The sequence below is a fragment of the Balaenoptera acutorostrata genome, chromosome 12 (genome assembly GCF_949987535.1).
Source record: "Balaenoptera acutorostrata chromosome 12, mBalAcu1.1, whole genome shotgun sequence".
In the NCBI taxonomy this organism is placed as follows: domain Eukaryota; kingdom Metazoa; phylum Chordata; class Mammalia; order Artiodactyla; family Balaenopteridae; genus Balaenoptera; species Balaenoptera acutorostrata.
The window spans coordinates 67,982,535-68,008,253 of NC_080075.1; the positions used below are offsets into that span (position 1 = coordinate 67,982,535).

At 37.1% G+C, this 25,719-nt stretch overlaps 1 protein-coding gene across 7 annotated transcripts in view; it reads right to left on the minus strand.

Moving 5' to 3' along the window:
- Positions 1–1,316: 1,316 nt before the first annotated feature.
- The window catches only part of BIRC6 (baculoviral IAP repeat containing 6), a 249,296-nt gene continuing 224,893 nt past the window's right edge, over positions 1,317–25,719 (minus strand). For 6 of the 7 annotated variants that reach the window (XM_057557865.1, XM_057557863.1, XM_057557862.1 and 3 more), the window contains 6 exons: positions 24,778–24,995; positions 22,640–22,801; positions 19,733–19,810; positions 11,807–11,995; positions 5,888–6,022; positions 1,317–2,182 (listed from right to left, as the gene is read on the minus strand). In XM_057557865.1, coding sequence (XP_057413848.1) covers positions 2,003–2,182; positions 5,888–6,022; positions 11,807–11,995; positions 19,733–19,810; positions 22,640–22,801; positions 24,778–24,995 — 962 coding nt within the window. In that variant the 3' untranslated portion in view covers positions 1,317–2,002. The remainder of the gene's footprint in view (positions 2,183–5,887; positions 6,023–11,806; positions 11,996–19,732; positions 19,811–22,639; positions 22,802–24,777; positions 24,996–25,719) is intronic. The other variant, XM_057557864.1, reaches the window with a different exon arrangement.

Here is a 25,719-nt window from a genome sequence, read left to right on the forward strand (position 1 = left end):
TACGCCACCAGGGAAGTCCAGGATATCTTCCTTTAGGAAGCTCTTCCTGACCATATCACCTCAGTGTCCATCAACATTTTGCCTGAGGTAGATGTCCCTCCTCTGTGCTCCCAATATACCCTGTAAATAACAGTATCAGAGAACTTACCATTTTGCACTGACATTATGTTTTCATGTTGTCATTCAATCCTCAAGTGCAGGAACCTGTACCTAGTACAAAGTGAGTGCTCAAATGTTTGCTGGTATAAAGTCTAGATTCCAGGTGGAACCAAATTAGACTAAAGTCTCAAATTCAGACTTTAGGCCTTGGTTTTTAAAAAACATGAACTGGAACTTATAGTACTGATATTGTTACTTCACTTTTATAGTTTTCTGAGGACTAATGGTGTGAAATGGGGAAAATGACCCTACCTTATTTTAATGACTAAAAATAAAATCCAAAATTGGAGGTAAACAATATACTTGGATAGAAGCTTTTATCATCTATCCCTGACAGGACCCTGACAGACCAAAAAACAAAAGGCCTAGAGGATTGATGACTGTCCTTTTACTACTTATTGCTGCTAATTTTATACTGAGATACAAGATAGCAGGTCTGTGAGTAACATTTAATTGACTCTGCTTTCTTATAAACTGAGTCGATTTTGTCATGCTTGTGTAACTCATCACCCACTAGACCTAATGTTATGTGTTTTGGAACCTTTGATTTCCTGGTCACACACTTTATTCACTTTAAGGAGCTCTGTACCTTGTGGAGAGAGTATCATGATCCCTAGTTCCCCTTTTCCTTCAGAGAGTAACTCACTGTTCAGGATACAGCTTCTCCTTCAGGTCAGCTCCAGATTTAGGGTTTCCACACGCCAGTTTATTTTACATAAACACTATCAAGAACCACCTTAGCTCTTCCTTTGTGATAACTGGTCTTGAAAAAAACAGCCTTCCCTTTCCCATGAGCAGCTCTTGAAAGTGTCCAATTCTTTGTAGAAATAGCATTTCACACCATGGCAAACTGTTTTAGAAACAAGACATACTAATACACCTAAGTCTTTATTTATTTGGCTCTAGGAAGAATTTGCATGAAAATGAGCCTATATGGCAAGTACAGAATGTACTGTAACAGCACCAGAGAGGTACATCCTCTCTGCTCTACAGAGCCTCAATGTTTAATACATACATGTGACGTTAGTAGTAAAACCAGATAGTCCAGGAAGAAAGGAGCCCTTTAGGAAAAACTCAGTTTAGAGTGACTTTTCAAATTGACCATTCCTCTTCATATACTTAAATTCAAATAACAGATACATTCACAGGCCCAAATATTGGCATAGAATAAAATCATGTTCATTTATTTTTCTGCATCTTAGAATTTTAGAAAGCATAAAATTAAATACGTTGAATGTAATAAATTTATCCATACAAGTGCAAGTCTCCAGCTATAATGCATTTTATGGCAGATTTATCATTTAAAAAATGTACCAGTAAATCAAAAAAGAGGGAGTATGTCCATTTAACTTTTATTGAAGTGTATGTAGGAGGTCTTCAGAAATCAAATACGAGCATGAAGATATGGCCAAACATAAAATCTATCAAATTCAGTGAAAAGTTGCTGACTTTAAATAGTAGTTGTAAGAATGACCAATATATATTCCTTGTTAACAACCCTTCACTCTACAGTAAAAAAAAAAAAAAAAAAAAATTCAGTAAACATTCTTTCCTAAGGTAGTTTCCCTTATATAATCAGTGATTTATCCATTTCTTTGTATACACAAATTTGTTGAACATACCAATCAGTGGTTCTCACAATTGAAAAATAAAAGCACAAAAAAGTTTACACTCTTGTACAGGTAAATAAAAGATCACCTTGAATTAAACTGGATCTCCTTAAGGGTGTAGTATAGTTTCAGTTTCATTACCTATTACATAATTAGTTTCTTACATACAAATATTGACATATTTGGCTTGTGCTTCAAAGCCTCTGCGTCTATGAAGTCCATATCAATGCAGCTCACAATTTGAAGTCACTGGGGAGTTCTTTACTGCTGCTGGCTTTGACCTGATCATGCATTAGAGTCTCCTCAGCACCGGCTGTGGCACTGCACATCTCCGAGGCATCATCGGCATCAGGGTCCAAGTCTTCAGGGCAGGGAAGTTTCAGCAGCTCTTCTCGGAGCTGAGCAGTGTGACGCTACGCAGGGGGAAATGAGTGATGTTAGAACTGTAAACCCTGGGATACTAGCACAACATCATTGGAGGGAAGAATTGAGTTCAAAACAAAACCCAAAGCATTGGGTCTACAAATATTTATTAAGACCTTCCTTAAGCTAGCTGCTCTAACAGGCAGTGAACAAAGTTGGCACAAATCTCTAACCTCAAAGCAACTGATGCTGCTGGTAAGCCCTGAGTACTGAGTAGCGTGCCCACACACCCCACCAATGCCCCAACACCGGTAACAAAAACAGCATTACTAATGACTTAGAGGACGCCAGTCATTTGCCATATATAGTTTTAAATTAAAGAGAATAACATCTTGACTTGTAATACACGCTGCCTCTGACTAAAATTTTTGAGAGACAGTCCATAAATTAAAATAAAACCACTGCTATTTTAGTGAATAAAAACAGTATTTATCAGGTACTAGGCCCTATGTAAAACGTTTGAAATGTTTCATACTCATTGCCTCATGTAATGCTTGGCTTACACCTTATAAGTAATTTAATCATCGGAATTTTTAAAAATGTAAGCAAATGAAAAAGAAGATCTAGAGAGAGTACATAACTTTGCATTACCCCATACTGCCACTTACGGAAGGATATAGAGATGTTAACAGAGAGTGGTTGGTTGTTTACAGACTTTAAGTTTTAGTTTATAAATTTCTAGTGGGAGAGAAATGACCTCAAATCTCACACCAAGGGCTTTGAAAATTAGTTGTGTCAATAGCTGACTTTGAAAATTAACCAACATTTATAGAACAAGGCACTGTGCTCAACAGTAACAATGTAAAAGCAATGTGTAAAATAAGGAGGACACAGCTGGATAAAAAGACCTGACTGTACTAGGCCGTTTTATCTAAGGGACTTGAGCATCTGTGGATTTTGGTATTTGCAGGGGATCCTGGAACCAATCCCCTGTGGATATGGAGGACCAACTATATGATCTCTGATTTTACAGAGCCTAAACTTTGGTTAGAAGTAGAAGACATATAAGCAAGATAAGACAACTACACATTTGCAGCCATTTTTAAGGTTTCAAAGTATATTTACATACTGGTAACTCGAAATTTTTCTAGCCCCAATTTCCCTTCCACCATGGACAACAGAAGAAAACACTAACTAGGGAAGAAAAAAAAAAAAGGACAATTATGAAGGCCCAGTTGAGATGGGAATACTATGCTTTTATTGTGAAATTAAACTGAACAGCTGCACACTTTTCTCAAGTAGCACTCAGCAGCAAAAGTATACCTGAGATGATATAAATTTGGACTGATTCAGGATAGGGATTTCCAAATCAGGGCATTACAGAAACAACAAAGAGTAAGAATTTGAGATAAAAACAAGACACTGACTGAAATAACAAAGCAAAAGAAGCTGGACTTTAGCCACTGAGGTTTTGTGTAAGGGAAAGATATATCTAAGCACACACTTGGGGAGGATCAATCTGGTTATGCACCACAGAAGGAACTGGAAGGGGGAGAACAAGAGGCGAGGAAGACTGATTGAGCTATGGGAACTGAGGAGAATAATGGGGAGGAGAATCCCCGTAGGAAGGCAGCACTGACAGGACCTAGCACTGACCAGGTAGGTATACTAGATGAAGCCAGAGTTAAATACAATCTGAAGATTTTAAGACAGAGAAAAGTTGTTTAAAATTAAGAAAATACAGAAAGTTATAAAATTTGATTGAAGGAAAGATAAGTTCTCTGTTTTAGATCTTAAACGGAGAGTGATGACAGGGCATTCAAGTAAAAATGCCAGTAGTATGACTTTGAGAAAGCTAAGAGCAGACAACAGTTTGCAAAGTCAGTTTTAAAGAGAAAATGGCCAGTGTCAGGGGTATAGACACAATGATAGAGAAAGAGAATAAAATAGTCCTAAGGGCCAAATAGTAAGGCTTTAGGTACACAATCATTCAGGAGAAGGGGAAAGAAAAAACAAGCTGAAAGAATTAAGAGTGTGAGAAGAGGAGCCAAGATAGCCCACAGATGAAAAGTATAGAGAAAAAAACACATTAGACCAGTGTTAGGACTGTTTTTATTAAGTAGGCAACAGTGTTACAAGAGATTATACTGAAATCATCTAATTTAAAAGTCAAGGCAAGTTTCCATGAAGTGAAATTTAAGCTGAAAACTGAGTGGAAGTGAGCCAGTAGAGCAGGCGAAAGTAAGCATCTGTAAAGCCTGGAGGGGAGAGAGATGCACGGAGGGGAGAGAGGTGCGTAGAGAGCAGAGCCAGGGTCACTGGCTTTGAGAATTGGATAGTGGGTAACTTTCATAGAATGGAAATTCAACTGTAAAACGTTGATTGGTGAGAGGGTTATTTAAAAATGGAGGCAGGGCTTCCCTGGTGGCGCAGTGGTTGAGAATCTGCCTGCTAATGCAGGGGACACGGGTTCGAGCCCTGGTCTGGGAAGATCCCACATGCCGCGGAGCAACTAGGCCCGTGAGCCACAACTACTGAGCCTGCGCGTCTGGAGCTTGTGCTCCGCAACAAGAGAGGCCGCGATAGTGAGAGGCCTGCGCACCGCGATGAAGAGTGGCCCCCGCTTGCCGCAACTAGAGGAAGCCCTCGCACAGAAACGAAGACCCAACACAGCCAAAAAATAAAAATAAATAAATAAATAAAATAAATAAATAAAAATAAAAATGGAGGCAAAAGTGTTAACAGCTCTAGTTTTTGTAGTAAAAGGAGAGAAACATTTTTATAATAACAGGGGCAAAATAAAACTAGCTTAAGGGGATGCAAATGTAAGGGAAAAAAAAATTTCTTTTTAAAGGTTTTTATAATGGAAAATCTCAAACACATACAGAAGTAAGCAGAATATACTTGAATCAATGAATCTATCACCGAGCTTCAACATTTTATCAACTCAGAGCTAGTCTTCTTTCATCTATATCCCCACCACTTTTCTCATTTTGTTTTGAAGCAAACCCCAGATAGTGTATGGCTTTACATTCGTAAATATTTCTGTATGTAACCTGAAAAATAGGGACATTAAAAAAATTCACCAATTAAAAAAACTAGTAAATCCTTATCATTATCATCTAATCATTTTAAGTGAAGATACTTTTAAAGTTAGAAGGAAAGGAGCCAGTAGAGATGACCATAATCAGTGTAGGATAAAAGGAACAGAGGTGAGTAAAGACAGGTATCTCCCAAGGCAGGGAAAAAAGGGTGGCCTTTGAAGGTATGATTCCCACATTAAAAAAAAAAAAAATCTCCAAAACCATCATGTACTACATTTCCATTCTGTGAACACCCAAGTGGAAAACAACATCTCACCTCCCCAAAACAGGATTGTATCACAGACGCTTCCACACCTATCAGCTGTTGGAGGCTCTGCAGCTACCATCTCCCTCATTACTCCAAGTAATAAAATTCTGGAAGGTAAGAGGCTCAGGGAAAAGCTAATGCAAACTGTCACAGAGCACATTTTGTTGCCATCATTGTCAAACAAGTCTATGAAGCTCTGTTGGCTCAGCCCCCATACTCATTTTTAATTTTAGGAACTGTCACTTCATTGTCAAAAGGAATGTATCTTTTCTATAGATTTTGGGTAACCTCTGAACTTAATAAATTTAATGTTTCTTTCTAGCGGTCCTCACGGTTCTGTCAGTGAATATATGACTCTTCTTTTAAAGCCACTGACAAGGCTCCTGTTAGGGAGGGTTACTCACCTTGAGAGCTGCTGCATGGTGAGACATGGTCCTGCCTACCCGCTTATCACTGCTGTGCTGCTGGATGTCTGCAATCCACTCCTCACACTGGGCCATGATCTCAACTCTTTTCAAGTAAAAATGTTTATGTATAACCTTAAGAATAAACCAAGCAAGAGAACAAAATGTGATCGGGTCAGAATTTAAAAGACAAAGTATGTGGCATTACAAAAACATGAAATTTAAAAGACATGACATTTTTTTTCTCTGCACAAAACTCAATGTGGTGAACACTCTACATTATTAACAGGGAAGAATCAGGATTATGACATCAGATGACTTGTGTTGAAATACCCAGTTCTATAAGCAGAAAATAATGCCCAATCCCACTCAGACATGTCAGTAGTTAATCCTATCCAGAGAACATAAGACATCTACAAAACAATAGTCAGAAGGCAAATGTAAATAAATGAATAACCAGGAGAAAAAGTATTGACAACAGAAAAACTGTCAATTTCTATCTTTCAAAGAGAACTCAAAGAACATTTAGTAGAGTAAAGAGATTCTCAATCACAGGCATTCGCACAGAAATCAGAACATAGCCCAAAATAGGCAACATTATTACTCTCTTAATTTTGTCCTCTGGTTAACTTATAAACAAGATTTTATTTTATGATGTTTAACTCCTTGTGATAAATGTGCTTTACATTTCAGATTTTTAAAATTCTTTCTTTGAAAAACTGAGTGAAATTTCTGTGTATGTAGTAAAAGTCTATTTTTGACAAATTTAAGTTAGAAAATAGATCATTTTGGAATTATTATTCTGTACTCTGGGTGAGCTACTTACTACATTGCCCAATGAGCTTGTCTCCTCTAAAGAAAAGGCAATAATATCTACAAGGGAAAAATCATTAGGAAAAACTGGGAACGGACATAAAACACCAATAAGTTATTGAGTTTGATGCATACAGGGATACAAAAATGAGTACGAAAGAACCTGACACGAAGAACCATGATAACCGTTACAGAATAAGATGGGAGATGAGTGCACAAGAAAAAGATATGCTTTGAAAAATACAAAACAACAACAATAAAAAACAAAAACAAATCCCATGACATTAAAAAAGTAGCAGGCCACAACTGATTGGGAAAATTAGAAAAGCATTCATGGACAAGGGGTACCCCTTTAATGTGAGCTAGGTTCTAAAAGATGAGAAAGAATTATTGTTTCAAATTATACTTATTTCCTTTTTGTAAAAGTCATGTCCCCACTCTGAGTCCCCTGTGTTAGCAGTGTATTCTTCCAGAAAACAAAACAAAACTTTAAGCATGAACCAACGAATTACACTGACTGACTGTGTATACTTACAAATTTCTTTCAATACATTTAAAAACTGACGTTTAACATACACAGAAAAGTGCCCAAATCATGTGTATAACTGAATGCATTTTCCCACAGTGAACACAAGAAAACAACCTCTACTTAGATAAGAAACATAACATATACCAAGCACGCCGGAAGACCCCCTTGTGCTACTTCTCACCATTAACCCTCATCCAAAAGTATACACTATACTAACTTCTTTAAGTATGAGTTTAACTCAGTTTTGAACTTTTATAAATAGAATCATATAGAAAGTACTCTTGTGCCTGGCTTCTTATGCTCTTTATTGTGTTTATGATATTTGTCCATCTTAATGTGTGAAGGAGTTCACTCATTTACACTGCTGTATTCCACTTTATGAAAATTCCATAATTTCTCCATTCATTCTGCTGATCAGAGTGTTTCCAATTTTTGGCAATGTTATGAACATTCTCTACACCCAACATGTACACAACTGCTATTGAGCATATACCAAGGAATGGAATTGCTAGTCATAAAGCATATATTAAGCTTATTACCTGAAAGTATTGATATGTTAGAAACTATTGATATATCAGAGCTCCAGTTGTTCCACAACCTAACATTTGGTATCAAAAGCCTTTGAACTCTTAGAGATGCTGAAGGATAGGCAGACAGGAGCCAGACAATGCAGAGTTTTGAAGGCTACGGTAAGGACTCTGTGTTTTCCTCTTCATTTAATGGGAAGTCAATGGAGTGAGATGATCTGATTACGCGTGGAGAACCATTGTAGAAGGACAAAGTGGAAGCAGCGAAATCAGAAAACTACTTCAACAATTCAAGCAATAGGTAATGGTAGCTTGATTTTTTGTTTGTTTGGTTTTTTTTTTTTTTTTTTTTTTTTTTTTTTAAAGAATTTTATTTATTTATGGCTGTGTTGGGTCTTCGTTTCTGTGCGAGGGCTTTCTCTAGTTGCGGCAAGCGGGGGCCACTCTTCATCGCGGTGCGCGGGCCTCTCACTATCGCGGCCTCTCTTGTTGCGGAGCACAGGCACCAGACGCGCAGGCTCAGTAATTGTGGCTCACGGGCCTAGCTGCTCCGCGGCATGTGGGATCTTCCCAGACCGGGGCTCAAACCCGTGTCCCCTGCATTGGCAGGCAGATTCTCAACCACTGCGCCACCAGGGAAGCCCTGTTTGTTTGGTTTTTAAAAAATATTTATTTATTTATTTGGTTGTGCCAGGTCTTTTTTTTTTTTTTAATAAATAAATTTATTTATTTATTTTTGGCTGCGTTGGGTCTTCATTGTTGCACGTGGGCTTTCTCTAGTTGTGGGGAGCAGGGGCTACTCTTTGTTGTGGTGCATGGGCTTCTCATTGTGGTGGCTTCTCTTGTTGCGGAGCATGGGCTCTAGATGTGTGGGCTTCAGTAGTCGTGGCATGCGGTCTCAGTAGTCGTGGCATGCAGGCTCAGTAGTTGTGGCTCGCGGGCTCTAGAGTGGAGGCTCACTAGTTGTGGTGCAGGGGCTCAGTTGCTCCACGGCATGAGGGATCTTCCCGGACCAGGGATCGAACCCGTGTCCCCTGAGTTGGCAGGCAGATTCTTAACCCATGTGCTACCAGGGAAGTCCCTGCGCCGGGTCTTAGTTGCGGCAGGCGGGCTGCTTAGTTGTGGCTTGGTGGCTCTTTAGTTGCAGCATGCATGTGGGATCTAGTTCCCTGACCAGGGATCAAACCTGGGCCCCCGCATTGGCAGTGCGGTCTTAATCACTGCGCCACCAGGGAAGTCCCAGTAATGGGAGCTTGAAATAGGCTGGCCGTGGTGAAGATTTAATTAATTAATTAATTAGTTAGTTAATTAATTAATTAATTGAAGTATAGTTGATTTACAATGTTGTGTCCGTTTCTGGATACAGCAAAGTAATTCAGTTACACATATACATACATATTCTTTTCCATTATGATTTATTACAGAACACTGAATATAGTTCCCTGTACTATATGGTAGGACCTTGTTGTTTATCTATTTTATATACAGTAGTTTGTATTTGCTAATTCCAAACTCCTACTTTATCCCTCCCCCACCCCCTTTCCCCTTTGGTAACCATAAGTTTCTTTTCTGTGTCTGCGAGTCTGTTTCTGTTTTGTAAATAAGTTCATTTTAGATTTAAGTTCAGTTAGATTCCACATATAAGTGACATCATATGGTATTTGTCTTTCTCTGACTTACTTCACTTAGTATGATAATCTCTAGGCCCATCCTTGTTGCTGCATATGGCATTATTTCATTTTTTTTTTATGGATGAGTAGTATTCCAGTGCATATATACCACATCTTTATCCATTCATCTATCAATGGACATTTAGGTTGCTTCCATGTCTTGGCTATTGTAAATAGTGTGGCTGTGAACATTGGGGTGCATGTATCTTTTTTTTTTTTAATTTATTTTTGGCTGCGTTAGGTCTTCGTTGCTGTGCGTGGGGCTTTCTCTAGTTGTGGCAAGCGGGCGCTACTCTTCGTTGTGGTGCACGGGCTTCTCACTGCAGTGGCTTTTCTTGTTGCGGAGCATGGGCTCTAGGTCTGCAGGTTCTAGAGCACAGGCTCAGCAGTTGTGGCGCACAGGCATTGTTGCCCCACGGCATGTGGGAACTTCCCGGACCAGGGCTGGAACCCGTGTCCCTTGCATTGGCAGGCGGATTCTTAACCACTGCGCCACCAGGGAAGCCCTGCATATATCATTTTGAATTAGAGTTTTCTCTGGATATATGCCCAGGAGTGGGATTGCTGGATCATATGGCAACTCTATTTTTAGTTTTTTAAGGAACCTCCACACTGTTTTCCATAGTGGGTGCAGCAATTTACATTCCCACCAACAGTGTAGGAGGGTTCCCTTTTCTCCACATGCTCTCCAGCATTTGTTATTTGTAGATTTTTTGATGATGGCCACTCTGACCAGTGTGAGGTGGTACCCCACTGTAGTTCTGATTTGCACTTCTCTAATAATTAGCAATGCTAAGCATCTTTTCATATGCTTCTTGGCCATCTCTATGCCTTCTTTGGAGAAATGTCTCTTTAGGTCTTCTGCCCATTTTTTTGACTGGGTTGTTTTTTTGTTATTGAGCTGTATGAGCTGTTTGTATATTTTAGAAATTAAGCCCTTGTTGGTCACTGCGAAAATATATTTTATCATCAAATTTTGATTATGCTTTGAATGGTGGAGCGAAATTTGTCAACAGATTGAATGTGGTATGTGAGTAAAAGAATGAAGCCACACGTGGTTAGGGTTTTGGGTTTAGACCATGGTGCTTTTACTGAGAGAAGAAAGGAAGGAAGAATCAAGAGTGCAGTTTTGCAGTGTTAAGTTTGAGGTGGTTATTATACATTCTAGTAGACTTGTCAAGTAGTTTACATATCTGGATACATTATTTGAGTCTTAAGGGCACTAAGAAATTAATTTATGATACAAACAGAAGGAATATAAGTTTATCAAGGGCAGGAACTGACTTTCACTTTTTCTTGAGTTCAGAGTACCTTAGGGCAGTACCTAGTAACAGCTGATATTCCACACGGCTGCCAAATGAATTACTTAATGTAAGTAACCCAAACTTGAAAAGGGACAGAACATTATGCTTAAGAGTACAAAGAAATGCATGTTTGTATTTCCTGTAATATTAGGAAAAGTAATTACTCACAGCCTTGAATACAAGCCCTTGCAAAAGTAAAATACCCAACTATGTCATTCAAAGTGCAAATTCATTTAGTAATAACAAAAGGAAGAAACGTTTTTACATTCCTTCAGAGTATATTCATCGATACTATTTAATGAGGAGAGCTTCGCGTATGATGCTACATAGAGTTCACACATAATATTTGCTTAACTGTATTAAAGACCAATTTTCTATCAGGTAAATATGCCAATTCTTCCTCTAAAGTGTTGTGTTTCTAGCACAACCTAAGAAACTAATGATCAAGGGAAACAATTTAGGAAAGAAAAATGTTTCATGACAGAGTTAAAGTAAGATGTGATGAAGTAATCTGATGTGACAAGTGAAAAATACAATCATATTTTAGGCAGACTAAGGAGAGATAACTAAGTACAGGAAAAGAACCACACTTCAGGATGTGGTAAAATGAAAGCACGTGACAGTATCAAGACTGGTTTCAGAAACTAAGTTCAACTTTTCCTAAAGAAAAGAAAATGTCTTTTTCTTCAATTTCACACACAGATATTAGTATAAGGGCAAAGTTTCTATTTGCAAGACAACTAGAAAGTATCTTAATCTCTAATAAAAAAGAATATTTTTATGAAGAATATTTTAGTAACATATTCTAGCATATACTAACATAACTAGCACAGTATGCTAGTAGAACGGTAGCCATGAAAAATAAAGAATTAATAAAACTGTCCAAAAATATAGTCAGATGCCTTTTAGGAAGTAACTGGTTTAAAAAATTCTTCTGTACTATATTACTACTGATTTTTCATGACTAAAAACAAGAGTAAACTTTAGTATACCACAGATATAAAGGGAAGTATAATACCTAAACTATACCCCATTATGTCTTTAATAAAGTATTTCATTAATTTTATTAAACATACCTCTTTAAAACATGGTGAAGGGTTTCTGATTTGTTCTAGCATTGCCCACTTAACCGTTGCTTGTCGAATGTTTCCATCATATTCTCGAGAACTCTGTGTGCCACTGGGAGTGCCTCTAGACCGTTCATATCCTGGTTCATTAAAATAAGGCTCAGCTACTAATATAAGGGACTGAACAGACACCAACACCTGAGAACCAAAGAAATAAAGAATAGTTATGATAGGACATTTTTACTACCAGTAAACTAATACCTTGCTTTATCAACTAGGAGTGCCTTTTAATATGTGCTTCCACATAATTTTATCACCATAAAATTGATGTTAATAATTGACACTGAAATACTTTATTATTAGAGCAAAATTAAAATAGGTACAGTAGAATCTTATATAATATTTATATATATGTTTTGAATCCTTGAAAGAGAAAAATAGGTATGAAGATCCTATTTCCTGAAACTACTAAAAAAAACACTTGCTTATCAACATCCCATACCAATTTAGACATCATTTTGCTCGAACTGTCCTTACTCTTAAAGGGCATAAAGCTAAAAATGTACTCCTAACAATATTCACCTGTAAGGAAAACTACACATGACGCAGTCTTTACTTTCATTCCAAGGAAAATTTACTTTCACGGTATCACAAAAATATTACCAGAAGCTTTCAATGGCAAGATGACATGGCTCTAAGACCACCTCTGACCCCCTACTTACATACCAGAAGGTCTGTTTCTCTAGATATAACCAATATTGAGAGTTCACTCTTAGTTAATATAGTACTGCTTGCTAATATACTTATATAACTGGCTAATATGACATCTTTGGAGGCAGGAAAATATTAGCTATAATCTGCCCACTTCATAAATGAAAAACAATTAGCAGCAGTTGCATTTTCATTAGGAAAGATGATTAAACAACATCAAGGATATGCACCTTAGAAGTCAAGGGATATATTTTCTTAAAAAATTTAAAAAATGGAAACTTGAACCTGAAATATGTGACTAATGAATACACAAAGTTAAATATGACCTGAAGTAACCATGTTACTGAGGCCAAGGTCAACTACAGAAAAAAAAATTAACCTGTATAATTCTGAGGCAAAGATCTCATAATTTTTAAACTTACTGAAACTAAATAAATCACTAAAGGAAAGTGATTTCCCTTGGCTATATACTTTCCCCCAACTCAAATCTGACACTTCTGAAATAATCTTCCAGGGCATATTTGTTAGTTCCTTTCCTCTTCCCTTTTAAATAATCTTCCTCTTATATGAGTAGGGTATATTCCCATTATCTACAAAGGCGGAGAAAGAAATTTTGTAACATAGGATTCAGTTACTTACTTAACCTCACCTCCTTTGAGACAAAATATAATTTTATAAATCTCAAGCAGCTGGAGATTCAAACAATTTACAAACTACTTCAGATTCATAACACATTTGGTTTTTTAAAAGAGCTAAACTATATACAGGAAATGAAAAATAGATGCTTTGTGTATAGAACAAAGAAAACTACATTTGAGAAATAAATTTGAGTTTAACGTTGTCTGCTAAAAAAATTGAACTATAACATCTGCATTTGATAACAAATAAATTAGCAGAGATTGGTATTTCTTGGAATTAAATTCAAAGTATAATTTATAACACGTGCTCTTTTATCACTGGGTGACATTATTATTTACTTTTTATGGGCATCTTCTATTTACTTTTTAAACATGTACCTTTTAGGAAATATATAAATGCCACTTTATTTTTCTTTGGTGAACTCAGCTATTTAGGAGTCAAAATATTCATTTTATGGAATTTCTGGAGCCTTGAATTATCTGACCTACTTACTCATTTTATTTCACAGCACACTTTATTGCAGCCCATAAAACACTCCCATGAAAAACCAGTAAATAAATCCTTGGGAAGAGGATTTCTCTTTTTTTAAAAGGATTTGATTTTCAATATTCTAAATTAATAGGATTTATCTAACTCTGAGAGACACTATGTTTTGAAGTCAGAGAGACCAAGGTAAGCAGAATAACTTTATCCCCTCAGAATCCATTTTTTGGTCATCTGTAAACAGAAATAATACCTACTTACATTATAGGATGACTGTGAGAATTAAATAAGGGGTTGAGGGGTATAAAACAGTAGGGCTCATAAGTGTAATTAATACACAATAGCTATTCTTTTGTGGAGTGAAAATGACAGCATACATCCAGAAGATAGCAAAATGCAAAACAAAATCACTTCTACTCTAAAAACAATATATTTTAACTTATGTAATAGGGATATGCAAAAAAGCAGTCAGCATGAGTTCCATTTTGATCAACAAAGCTTAATTAAAAGAGCTCCCTGGATCAAACCAAAAAACAAACCAAAAAAAACCAATATTCATCATAGCCACATCTGGCTAAAGTGTTTCCTTAGAATGAGTTGAAAATGAGTTGGTAATTAACAGAAAAATATCCATTACGTACCATAATATACTATATATATAAGTTATACTTAATAATAAACAGAATATATTTTCATCCCATAGTGTAAGTTCACCAATTCTTAGTCAGTTCTTTGACATTTTCATAAAGTCAAGAGTCAAAAAAGCTTTTATTCATAGGCTGAATTTACAGTCCCTCTCCGCTTCAGCTTTATGTTAGCATCCACAAAACTGCAAGATGTTCTCAGTATAATTTATTCAGAGGCTGACTAAATCAAGAACCATATAACAGCTTCCTTTCACTGTCCGTGTCAAACAAAAATTTTAACCCTACCAGGCCATAACCAGTCAGCAATCTTGCCTCCTATGAATGCCTTTATTTTCAAATTATAACTTGTCAGAAGATTTAATTCTTTGACCTGGTCTGGTATGTTAAAAATTTTTATTATAGATATTTCAAACACAGGAAAGTACAGAGTATACAATCCAAAATATCTGCAACAAGAAACTATGTTATACAAACTAATAACTTGTTTAGGGTAGTAGAAAGAAACAGTCTTAGTTAAAAATGTTTTTAGCCTTTCAAAATAGTAAGTATCCTCCTCTATGGAAAATTATGCTGCTATTGAGTAGAACTATAATCAGTGGCTGATTCCCAGAACTTTCCATTTTAAGAAAAATGGTAGTATTTATATATTATTATATTATAAATATATTTATAAATGGTTGATTATGTGACATTAAATATGTTTAACTCCTCTTGCACATGACAGCTTTATTAACATCCAACTGGAACAAACTATTCATAAGGCATTAATATGTATTTTAGGTAGATTATAGCAACATTAAAAACCAGTCACATATGGGAATTCCCTGGTGGCACAGTGATTAAGAATCCATCTGCCAATGCAGGGGACATGGGTTCGCGCCCTGGTCCGGGAAGATCCCACATGCCACGGAGCAACTAAGCCCGTGCGTCACAACTACTGAGCCTGCGCTCTAGAGCCCACGAGCCACAACTACTGAGCCTGTGTGCCACGACTACTGAAGCCCAAGCGCCTAGAGCCTGTGTTCCACAACAAGAGAAGCCAGCGCAATGAGAAGCCTGCGCACCGCAACAAAGAGTAGCTCCCGCTCACCACAACTAGTGAAAGCCCGTGCGCAGCAACAAAGACCCCACACAGCCAAAAATAAATAAAATTTAAAAAGTAAAGAAATTAAGTAATTTTTCCTAAGCCTCTGTAGTCTGCCTCTGAAGAACGAATCTAATAGACAACAAAGGGCAATGTGTTCCCACCTAGATGCATTTGTTTCTAGTATGATGTTTATAAAGCAGTATAACACACAAAAAAAATACAGGCCAATACTTCTTAGAAATATGGATACAAAAATCCTCAAGAAAAATACTAGCAAACTGGGACTTCCCTGGCGGTCCAGTGGTTAGGACTTGGCGCTTTCACTGCCTGGGCCCGGGTTCAATCCCTGGTTGGGGAACTAAGAACCTGCAAGCCGCTCAGCATGGCCTATATATATATATACATATATATATACACACACTAGCAAACAATCCAGTTACATACAAAAAGAATTACACACCATAACCAACTGAGCTTTATCCCAGGAAAGCAAAGTTGGTTTATATTAAAAAATTAATACATCATATTAATAGAATAAAAAATAAGAATAATACAATCATTTCAATAGATGCAGAAAAAGCATTTGACAAAATCCTACAACTGTTCATGTTAAAAATACTCATATATACACTACCAAACGTAAAATAGATAGCTAGTGAGAAGGAGCCGCATAGCACAGGGAAATCAGCTTGGTGGTTTGTGACCACCTAGAGGTGTGGGATAGGGAGGGTGGGAGGGAGGGAGACGCAAGAGGGAGGATATGGGAACATATGTATATGTATAACTGATTCACTTTGTTATAAAGCAGAAACTAACACACCATTGTAAAGCAATTATACTCCAATAAAGATGTTAAAAAAAAAAATACTCAAGAAACTAGTAGAGGGGAATGTCCTCAACATGATGAAGGGAATTTATGAAAAATCCACAGCTATTATCACACTCAATGGGGAAAGACTGAAAATTTTCCCCTAAGATCTGGAGAAAACAAGGCGATTCACTCTTGCCACAGAAAAGATATAGCCTCTCTTGTTCTTGCTCAAGTCAATTTTGTCACAGATCTGGAAATCTATATTCAGTAAACCATCTAAAATGTAAAGAAAGTCATATAATAATGGTATTATTTGTAAAACTAAAATAATAAAAGTGAAATATTTAGTCAACAGTGGTGAAATAGTTCAATTATACTATATGAACTCAAAAGATTATTACATAGCATTTACAAATTATAAAATTGTAAACTGGGAAGATGGATATGCTCTAATGTTAGGTGAACAAAGCAATATACAAATAATTATCTACTATGTTAATTATGACTATGTAAACTATGTATATGACAAAAAACCTTGAAGGGAAAATACAGAAAAGATCATACTTTATGTGTAGTAAGTTTTCAAAGTTGTAAAATTTAAACACTTCAGAATAAGTTTCTTTATTTCATAGGATTTTTGGTATATATTAGACATACAGATAATATAAAAGTTAAAAGCAAATCCAATTTTAAACTAAAAAGCTTTGAAAACTGTAAATTTATTTTTAAAACTACATAAATCCAACAAAAATTTCAAAAATTGATTCCAATTCTCAGGTAAGTCTAATTTACTTCATGAAAAACAGGATATCTCTGAGTTTCCTTTCAGAGTAAAACTCATCATAAAAATAGTTTCTGTTGACAAGAGTAACATACATGTAGAAAAATATTCTAAGGTTTTTGAACTAGAATTGACAATCATTTCTTTTTTAGTTTTTTAAATTGAAGTATAGGTGATTTACAACGTTGTGTTAGTTTCTGGTGTACAGCAAAGTGAATACATATATTCTTTTCATATTCTTTTCCATTATAGGTTATTACAAGATATTGAATATAGATCCCTGTGCTATACAGTAGGACCTTGTTGTTTATCTATTTTATATATAGTAGCCTATAGCTGCTAATCCCAAACTCCTAATTTATCCCTCCCCCTACATAATCATTTCTCAAATGAAGAAGTATTATAGTTACTTGGGGGAACATTCTAGTAACTTCCTTAGTTACTTTGCATGAATCATATAATCTCTGTTTTTCTTGAGTCTCCATATTAGCACAAAGGAAAAACTTATATTACAGTACTATTTCTTTAATTCATGGAGCTGCTTCAAGGTCTTTTCAGAGAACCTAAAAAAGTCACATCCTAAAGAATGATTTTTCATATCTCTTTTACCTAATTCAATATAAGAATATAGGAATCTGCCTGCTAATGCAGGGGACACGGGTTCAAGCCCTGGTCTGGGAAGATCCCACATGCCACGGAGCAACTGGGCCCGTGAGCCACAACTACTGAGCCTGCGCGTCTGGAGCCTGTGCCCCGCAACGGGAGGGGCCGCGATAGTGAAAGGCCCGCGCACCGCGATGAAGAGCGGTCCCCGCACCGCGATGAAGAGTGGCCCCCGCTTGCCGCAACTAGAGAAAGCCCTCGCACGAACCGAAGACCCAACACAGCCAAAAAAATAAATAAATAAATAAATAAATAAAGTAGCTATAAAAAAAAATTAAAAAAAAAAAAAAAAGAATATAGGAAAAGAGTCCTTTCAAGGTAGGTCAACTTTAACAGGCTTACCTGGGGATAATTTATGGTGGTCTTTCTTAAAATAAACACTAAACTGCAAATGTGAGTTTAAACTATTATGCAACAACAGTGATTTGTTTCCTCAATGATCAAGCAACAAAGTTAATTCCTATTATTAATATGTCTGTCTCTTTGCTGGAATTCTGAACTATTAAGATAAAGCATCAGCAAAAAAAATTTGATGGGATACTATATAACATTTTATTTTATGTACTCAAATGGCTTGTGAAAATTAACTTAAAAAATTCAAGACTGGGGCTTCCCTGGTGGCGCAGTGGTTGAGAATCTGCCTGCCAATGCAGGGGACACGGGCTCGAGCCCTGGTCTGGGAAGATCCCACATGCCGCGGAGCAACTGGGCCCGTGAGCCACAATTGCTGAGCCTGCGCCTCTGGAGCCTGTGCTCCGCAACAAGAGAGGCCGTGATAGTGAGAGGCCCGCGCACCGCGATGAAGAGTGGCCCCCACTTGCTGCAACTAGAGAAAGCCCTCACACAGAAACGAAGACCCAACACAGCCATAAATTAATTAATTAATTAATTAATTAGAAAAAAAATTAAAAAAAAATTCGGGCTTCCCTGGTGGCGCAGTGGTTGAGAATCTGCCTGCCAATGCAGGGGACACGGGTTCGAGCCCTGGTCTGGGAAGATCCCACATGCCGCGGAGCAACTACGCCCGTGAGCCACAATTACTGAGCCTGCGCGTCTGGAGCCTGTGCTCCGCAACAAGAGAGGCCGCTACAGTGAGAGGCCCGCGCACCGTGATGAAGAGTGGCCCCCACTTGCCACAACTGGAGAAAGCCCTCGCACAGAAACGAGGACCCAACACAGCCATAAATGAATGAATAAATAAATGAATAAATAAAAATTAAAAAAAAAAAATTCAAGACTATGAAACATGTGCGTTAAGTGCTCTGCAAAATAAGAATGGCAAATCCCAAGTTTTATGAATTCCAAGACAGTACTTCTAAACCTCAGATGAGACCCATTATTTTTTTAATTTTTATTTTTAAATTTATTTATTTTATTTATTTTATTTTTGGCTGTGTTGGGTCTTCGTTGTTGCATGCGGGCTTTCTCTAGTTGCAGCAAGTGGGGGCTATTCTTCATTGCAGTGGGAGGGCTTCTCATTGTGGTGGCTTCTCTTGTTGCAGAGCACGGGCTCTAGGAGCGCAGGCTCAGTAGTTGTGGCCCACGGGCTCTAGGGCACAGGCTCAGTAGTTGTGGCATACAGGCTTAGTTGCTCCGCAGCACGGGGGATCTTCCTGGACCAGGGGTCAAACCCGTGTCGCCTGCACTGGCAGGTGGATTCTTAACCACTGCGCCACCAGGGAAGCACCGAGTCCCATTATTAACTAGATTACAGAAGAACCATATCATGTGTGGAGAGATATGTAACACTAGTAGTTATTAAATTCTACTCACCTGAGTTTGAGCCTTATAGTGACTGGGAGGTGGAAGAGGCTAATCTGTCTTGCCTGATCTTGTTGCACCAGAGTGTACTTTAAGGCAAGTTAGGGACTTTTTAAAAGGGAATTTTGACAAAAAGAAAATTCTAATGTCCTAACTTAAGATTCTAAACTCAAAATGAGCTATAACTCCATTGTACTAACTGCTCACCTATAAGCTATTTAATATGTACTTCCTATCAATCTAGCTTATTTTTTATGGTTTACTATGTTTATTCTTGGTCGCTAAAAAAAATGTTCTTAAACCAAGATGGTTCCTTATTTTCTAAGTGAAACTGTAAGAGAAATTTGTTTACTTGCAAAAAGCTTGAGGTCTGAGGATTCCACTTCTCTTCTGGTCTTCCATGCCATGTATTTAAGATGCTTAAACAAACCTGAGGAAGAAGGGGGAAAAGTATAAACAGAATTGAAAGGAGTGCCTTTTAAAAGTAAACTGCCAGAACTAGAAATAAAATTGAAATGTTATTATGTCAAAGTATCTCAGTTTTATGCGCCCCCCAGAAAACCCTAAGGGTTGGTCTGTTAAAACAAACTGGTATCTTCAAATGTGATCCAAATCTGTGTGGCATTACAATTTCTTCATAATGAAAAATGAGTTAGCAGCTATTATACATTAATACAAATAACATATTTTTTAATGAAAAATAACTCTTTTCCAAACAACAACAAAAAAATTTTTGGTGAGGAAAAGTGGTATTGTTTTACATTTAAGAAAATCTCTTTCGAAGTTCTGTAAATTTTGAAAATGGGTTATAGTTTAATAGAAGAGATCTTGATTTCATACCTGCCTCTACATTCGATTTGTTGTTATATATTGCTTTGGTTGAAATGTATGAATAAAATCTGGCCTCACGCAAACATGAAGTGGGAAAGGGGAGGACCCTGCAGATTCCCTGAAGGGTCTTGAGGATCCCCAGAGTTCCTCGGAACAAATTTTAAGACGCGTTAGTTATTTGTTCACTCAAAGAGCAAGAATGAACTCAAAGCATCTGCCAAACACAGGTCAATAGTCACTCCGGGAAAAAGAGAACCAGGGACATGTTATCTGTATTTGTAAACTAATAATTTCATGTAATGGGCAACAGATTTGGAAAATCAGTGGTCCTTTAAAAAGCAGAGAAGTCCATCTCCTTGCTATTCTTTTAATGCTCTGTGAAAACAATAATGTAAAATACATCAATTTGCTTAGTAGATAAATTCATTAATAATTTTAAAAGACTTGTATCTGAACAGTTTTGTGAATTATCATTTGAAGCACTATCAGACATACCATCCCACCTGGTTTTTAGAGCATCCCTGTGACTACCAATGGCAGGGATCTTCTCCCTAACTACAGATCTAGATCCCAAGGTTAAATGTTAGTTCCAATGTATAATAGAACAGACTATTCAATTCAGGGTACTGGAATCTCAGACCCTAAACCTCTTCCCTATACCAGTAAGTCTTTTTTTTTTGTTTGTTTAATTAATTAATTTATTTATTTATTTATGGCTGTGTTGGGTCTTCGTTTCTGTGCGAGGGCTTTCCCTAGTTGTGGCAAGTGGGGGCCACTCTTCATCGCGGTGCGCGGGCCTCTCACTATTGCGGCCTCTCTTGTTGCGGAGCACAGGCTCCAGATGCGCAGGCTCAGCAATTGTGGCTCACGGGCCTAGTTGCTCCGCGGCATGTGGGATCTTCCCAGACCAGGGCTCGAACCCGTGTCCCCTGCATTGGCAGGCAGATTCTTAACCACTGCGCCAGCAGGGAAGTCCCTACCAGTAAGTCTTAAGGAAGTAATTTCTTATAAAAAAATTAATTAATTTATTTATTTATTTTAGGCTGCACTGGGTCTTCGTTGTTGCACGTGGGCTTTCTCTAGTTGCGGCGAGCGGGGGAGGGGCTACTCTTTGTTGTGGTGCGCAGGCTTCTCCTTGCGGTGGCTTCTCTTGTTGCAGAGCACGGGCTCTAGGTGTGCGGGCTTCAGTAGTTGTGGCATGTGGGCTCAGTAGTTGTGGCTTGTGGGATCTAGAGCGCAGGCTCAGTAGTTGTGGTGCACAGGCTTAGTTGCTCTGTTGCATGTGGGATCTTCCCAGACCAGGGCTTGAACCCAGGTCCCCTGCATTGGCAGGCAGATTCTTAACCACTGTGCCACCAGGGAAGTCCAAGGAAGTAATTTCTTTAATAATTCTTAACATCTACACTTAAACTCTATTCAAGTTCCAGACTCTCTCTTGAATAAAGTCAACATTGCTACTTTGTCTACTTTGCTCAGTTATAAAAGACCTATTCTTTGCTTTCCCCAACAAAGTAAAGTTTACCTCTGGTTAAGTATCCTACAATAAACCCAGAAAATGAATTTCAATTTTGTGATTTGAGCTTATGGTGAAGACAAAATGATAACTTGCAAGCACAGATCTGAGGCAGGCTGCACCTTTTAAAAATAGGAAGGCAAAACCAAGGGAAAACTTGGGCCATCTTTAATAAACCAGATCAACTTCAAGCATCTATTATTCTCACATCATCAAAGTGTTTGCTTATGAAATCGAGAAATTTCTTCTGACCTTCTAGTAATTTTTAAACATTGAATACTCTCAGCATGGAATTTACTATTGAAATTTCATCAAACTGTCCAAAATTACTTTGAAAGGTGATGATTATTCTTTTAAATCTAACTTTTAAAGGTTTATTGCCATATGAAATGATTTTTATTATACCTCTTCATCAACTTTTTTTGTGGAGACAGGAATGCATCTTCCTACTTACAAGAAAATATAAAACATTTTAACACAAATTAAACTTTAAAAATAAGTTCACAATGGTACGTATCATAGAAAACATGGATAGTATCTTCAGGCACTTGTGAAAAGATAACTGGAATTGAAGATATAGAAAGTAAAGAAAGGTGAATGGCAAAGACAGGCATCTGGCTCTATTATCTTCTGAGTGGAGATAGCTCTCAATTGGCCAAGGAATGTGTTGAATAAGTTAGTCCCTCACAATAACCCCTTAAGACTATAAGTGCTTCGTATCACTGTTGTGTTTCTGCCATTTTTGGTTCCTTCTCTCTCATTCCTCAGGCTAATCTTTGCATACAGGGAAAAGAAACACAAAGAAACTCACGTACTTTTGAAAAGATAACTAAAACAAAATTTCTGTTCAAATTACAAAGAACCTTTGGGTTACAATACTTTGGCATTAGAAACAAAAGACTGCGATTACATTACCTTGCCATCATTATAAAGGTTTGGATTGAATCGCACACTATGACCACCAGTCGTCTCTAGATTCACAAGAGGAGGTGAACTGGGATAATCTTGAGGAAAATAGACATCAAACTCAAAGCAGCCATTTGCATAAGGAGTGTCTGCTGGACCAGTTATCAGAACCTAGTATGCACATACAAACACAAAAGCCTATGTTACTATTCCTAAATGCTACTATTTAGAAAAACAATTCAACATCAAATAAGAACAATCTTCTTACATCCTATATACATCTCTACCAAAATGTGTTAAAAATGAAGTTAAAAGTTAAAAACATACACAGGACTAGGAAACGGTTTTAAATTACAATTAAAGTGATTTGGTTTCGGTGAAATTGGGCTTTTAGAAGAGAGATGCCCAATTGGCAGCAGGAAAGCTTACCTTAACAGCAAATACCTTTTAAAATATTAAAAGTTACTTTTTTTCTAAGAGCTGTCCTTCATGATCTCTACATTACTGTCAACAATTTGAGATTCTAGGTATATTCATTATCATATCTCAAAGGTATGAGAGTAACTTTCTGCTTCAAATCTTCATGTTAATGTTTTAAGAAATAGCTTATTTTTTTTAAAGAAATTAACATTTAAAAAATAAATTTATTTATTTTATTTATTTATTTTTGGCTGCGTTGGGTCTTCATTGCTGCGCACAGGCGTTCTCTAGATGAGGCGAGTGGGGGCTTCTCTTGATGCAGAGCATGGGCTCTAGGCACGCAGGCTTTAGTAGTTGTGGCATATAGGCTCAGTAGTTGTGGCTCGCAGGCTCTAGAGCATAGGCTCAGTAGTTGTGGCGCACAGGCTTAGCTGCTCCACGGCATGTGGGATCTTCCCGGACCAGGGCTCGAACCTGTGTCCCCTGCATTGGCAGGTAGATTCTCAGCCACTGCACCACCAAGGAAGTCCAAAAAATAGCTTACTTTTAAATATTTTCTTCTGGGATAATGAGACAAGTAGATAACAGGAATAAATGTTTTCATGTAACAACTTATGATAAAAAGGTTCTGAGAGAACAGTAGGTATGATGTTTCCCTTAGGGTTACTCGTAGTCCAAAAAATAGCAGAGAACCCAACAGTGAGTGTCAGAATTATTTAATGAATTATGTTTGAGTCAATCAACAGATATTTAGTGTACAAGACATGAGCAGCAAAGTCTCGGGTCCTGAACAGCTGTGCGTGGAGGCAAGTGGTACGAGAGTCCCATTCTGTGACAACTCTGATTTACATTTTGGGCCTCCAACTTGGGATCCTTTATGTGAGGTACAGCATAATGCTTAACAGTCAGAAGTTTGAACTTGTGTGGTCCATTTAGCAATAAAATACTTCCCTAGGCAATCATATAATAATCAGCTCTACTGTTTGTAACAAGGAAAAGTGTGGTCAATAGGCAAGGTCTATGAGATTTCTACTGAAAAATTATCCAAAAGAGCAAAACAAAAAAGCAAACAAGCAAAAAACCTTATTCAAATCAATGGGTCAATAGTTTTAGCTGTGTATCTAAGGAAGACACAATATTTAATCCATGAATTAAATCAAGTAAAGAAAGGTTCCTCCCACCCCAGGTATCAAAATCTTAAAAAAATTACTAGCTGCAGCATCTCTTGGAATTTAAGGCCAGATCACCACAGTGTTAAAACATAAAGCTGCTGGTTTTATTTATTATTGTACTACGATTACTTAAATCATATGAGTCTGTAAATACATAAATTTCCTAGAAAAGAAAAAAAGAGAAAAAATTTTGAAGACTGATAGTATAAAACATGAGAGAAGTATTCTGGATTACAAGGAAGAAGTCCTGTAACTTTTTTTCAACTGACCAGCATTAAATCCTTTGATACTATGTTCTAAAACTATGACAGGCTGCACACAGCCTTTGTTCAGGGAAGGTATTTTGGTATTTTCTTCTAAATCTTTATTTTGAATAGTACTCTCATCCACATACTCTGAGCTAACATGAGAAAAGGACTCCCTTCACTGATGTCCAAAATGGTCAACAGAATTTTTATTAAATTTATTTAAATTCATGTTATTTCTAGTGCTTTATATGAATATTTGAATAACTGGATTAGCCAGGGAAACAGGAAAAAAAGTGGTTTTTCCTACCTTCATGATGTCAAGTCGCTCCTCATCACAGCGCACAAAAACACTAGAGGACGACGAAAGCGGCAGGGAGGTTGACAGCGTCACAGCTTCCTGCGCGAGGCGGCGGGCTCTGGCGGCACTGTTAGCATCGTTTGCATTTTTCACCTGAGACATGTAGTGGTAGTTCACTTTAAAACCCAGTTTCCCATCTTCATCTTCAGAAACCATCTCAAACGTATCTAAAAGAAAAGAAAAAAAAAAAACACTGAAAAAAAAAAAAAGAACCAGAATGGAGGATAGCTGTTATTAATAACAAAAAATTACAAATAAACAAATCACTAACCCTTCTTCCCCCCCACAATGGAGAGGACTGCAATGTGGAAGAAGAGCAAACTATAAATGTTTATGTAATACCTACATATGTGTGTTAACGCTGCTAGAGCAATGGAATATGTCATGGAAGCAAAGGAAGAAATTAATTTTAATTTACAATTTGGACATGCAGGCAGATCATATAATATCAAGCATTTAAATCACAATGCAAAGTAGTAGATAATTTATTCTTAAAATGAATGGTATATAATGTTTTTTGCCAAAATAATTCAGAACATGAAATGCCAAAAAGTATTTCATTATATTTCATTTTTAAAAAGAGAATAAGTCTTTATATATTTGCACTGATTTGGAATCAGAAAACAGAAATGACAGTCTGAAGTTTATTTCTGTATTACTTTTGAAATTTAAGTTAATAGGATAAAAGAGGATTATTAGGGAAATCTTCGAAGTACTTTGACAGAATATAAGTAATGGGTTAATTCTTAACCGTTTATTCAGGCAGGTCTGGAAGGACTTAAAGTTATTCTTTACTTATAAGCTATATGTCCATACAAAATAGAAAGAAAGAAGTGGATTTGAACTATATCTCTAATTCAGATTAACCCTACCTCACCAATGGATTAAAAC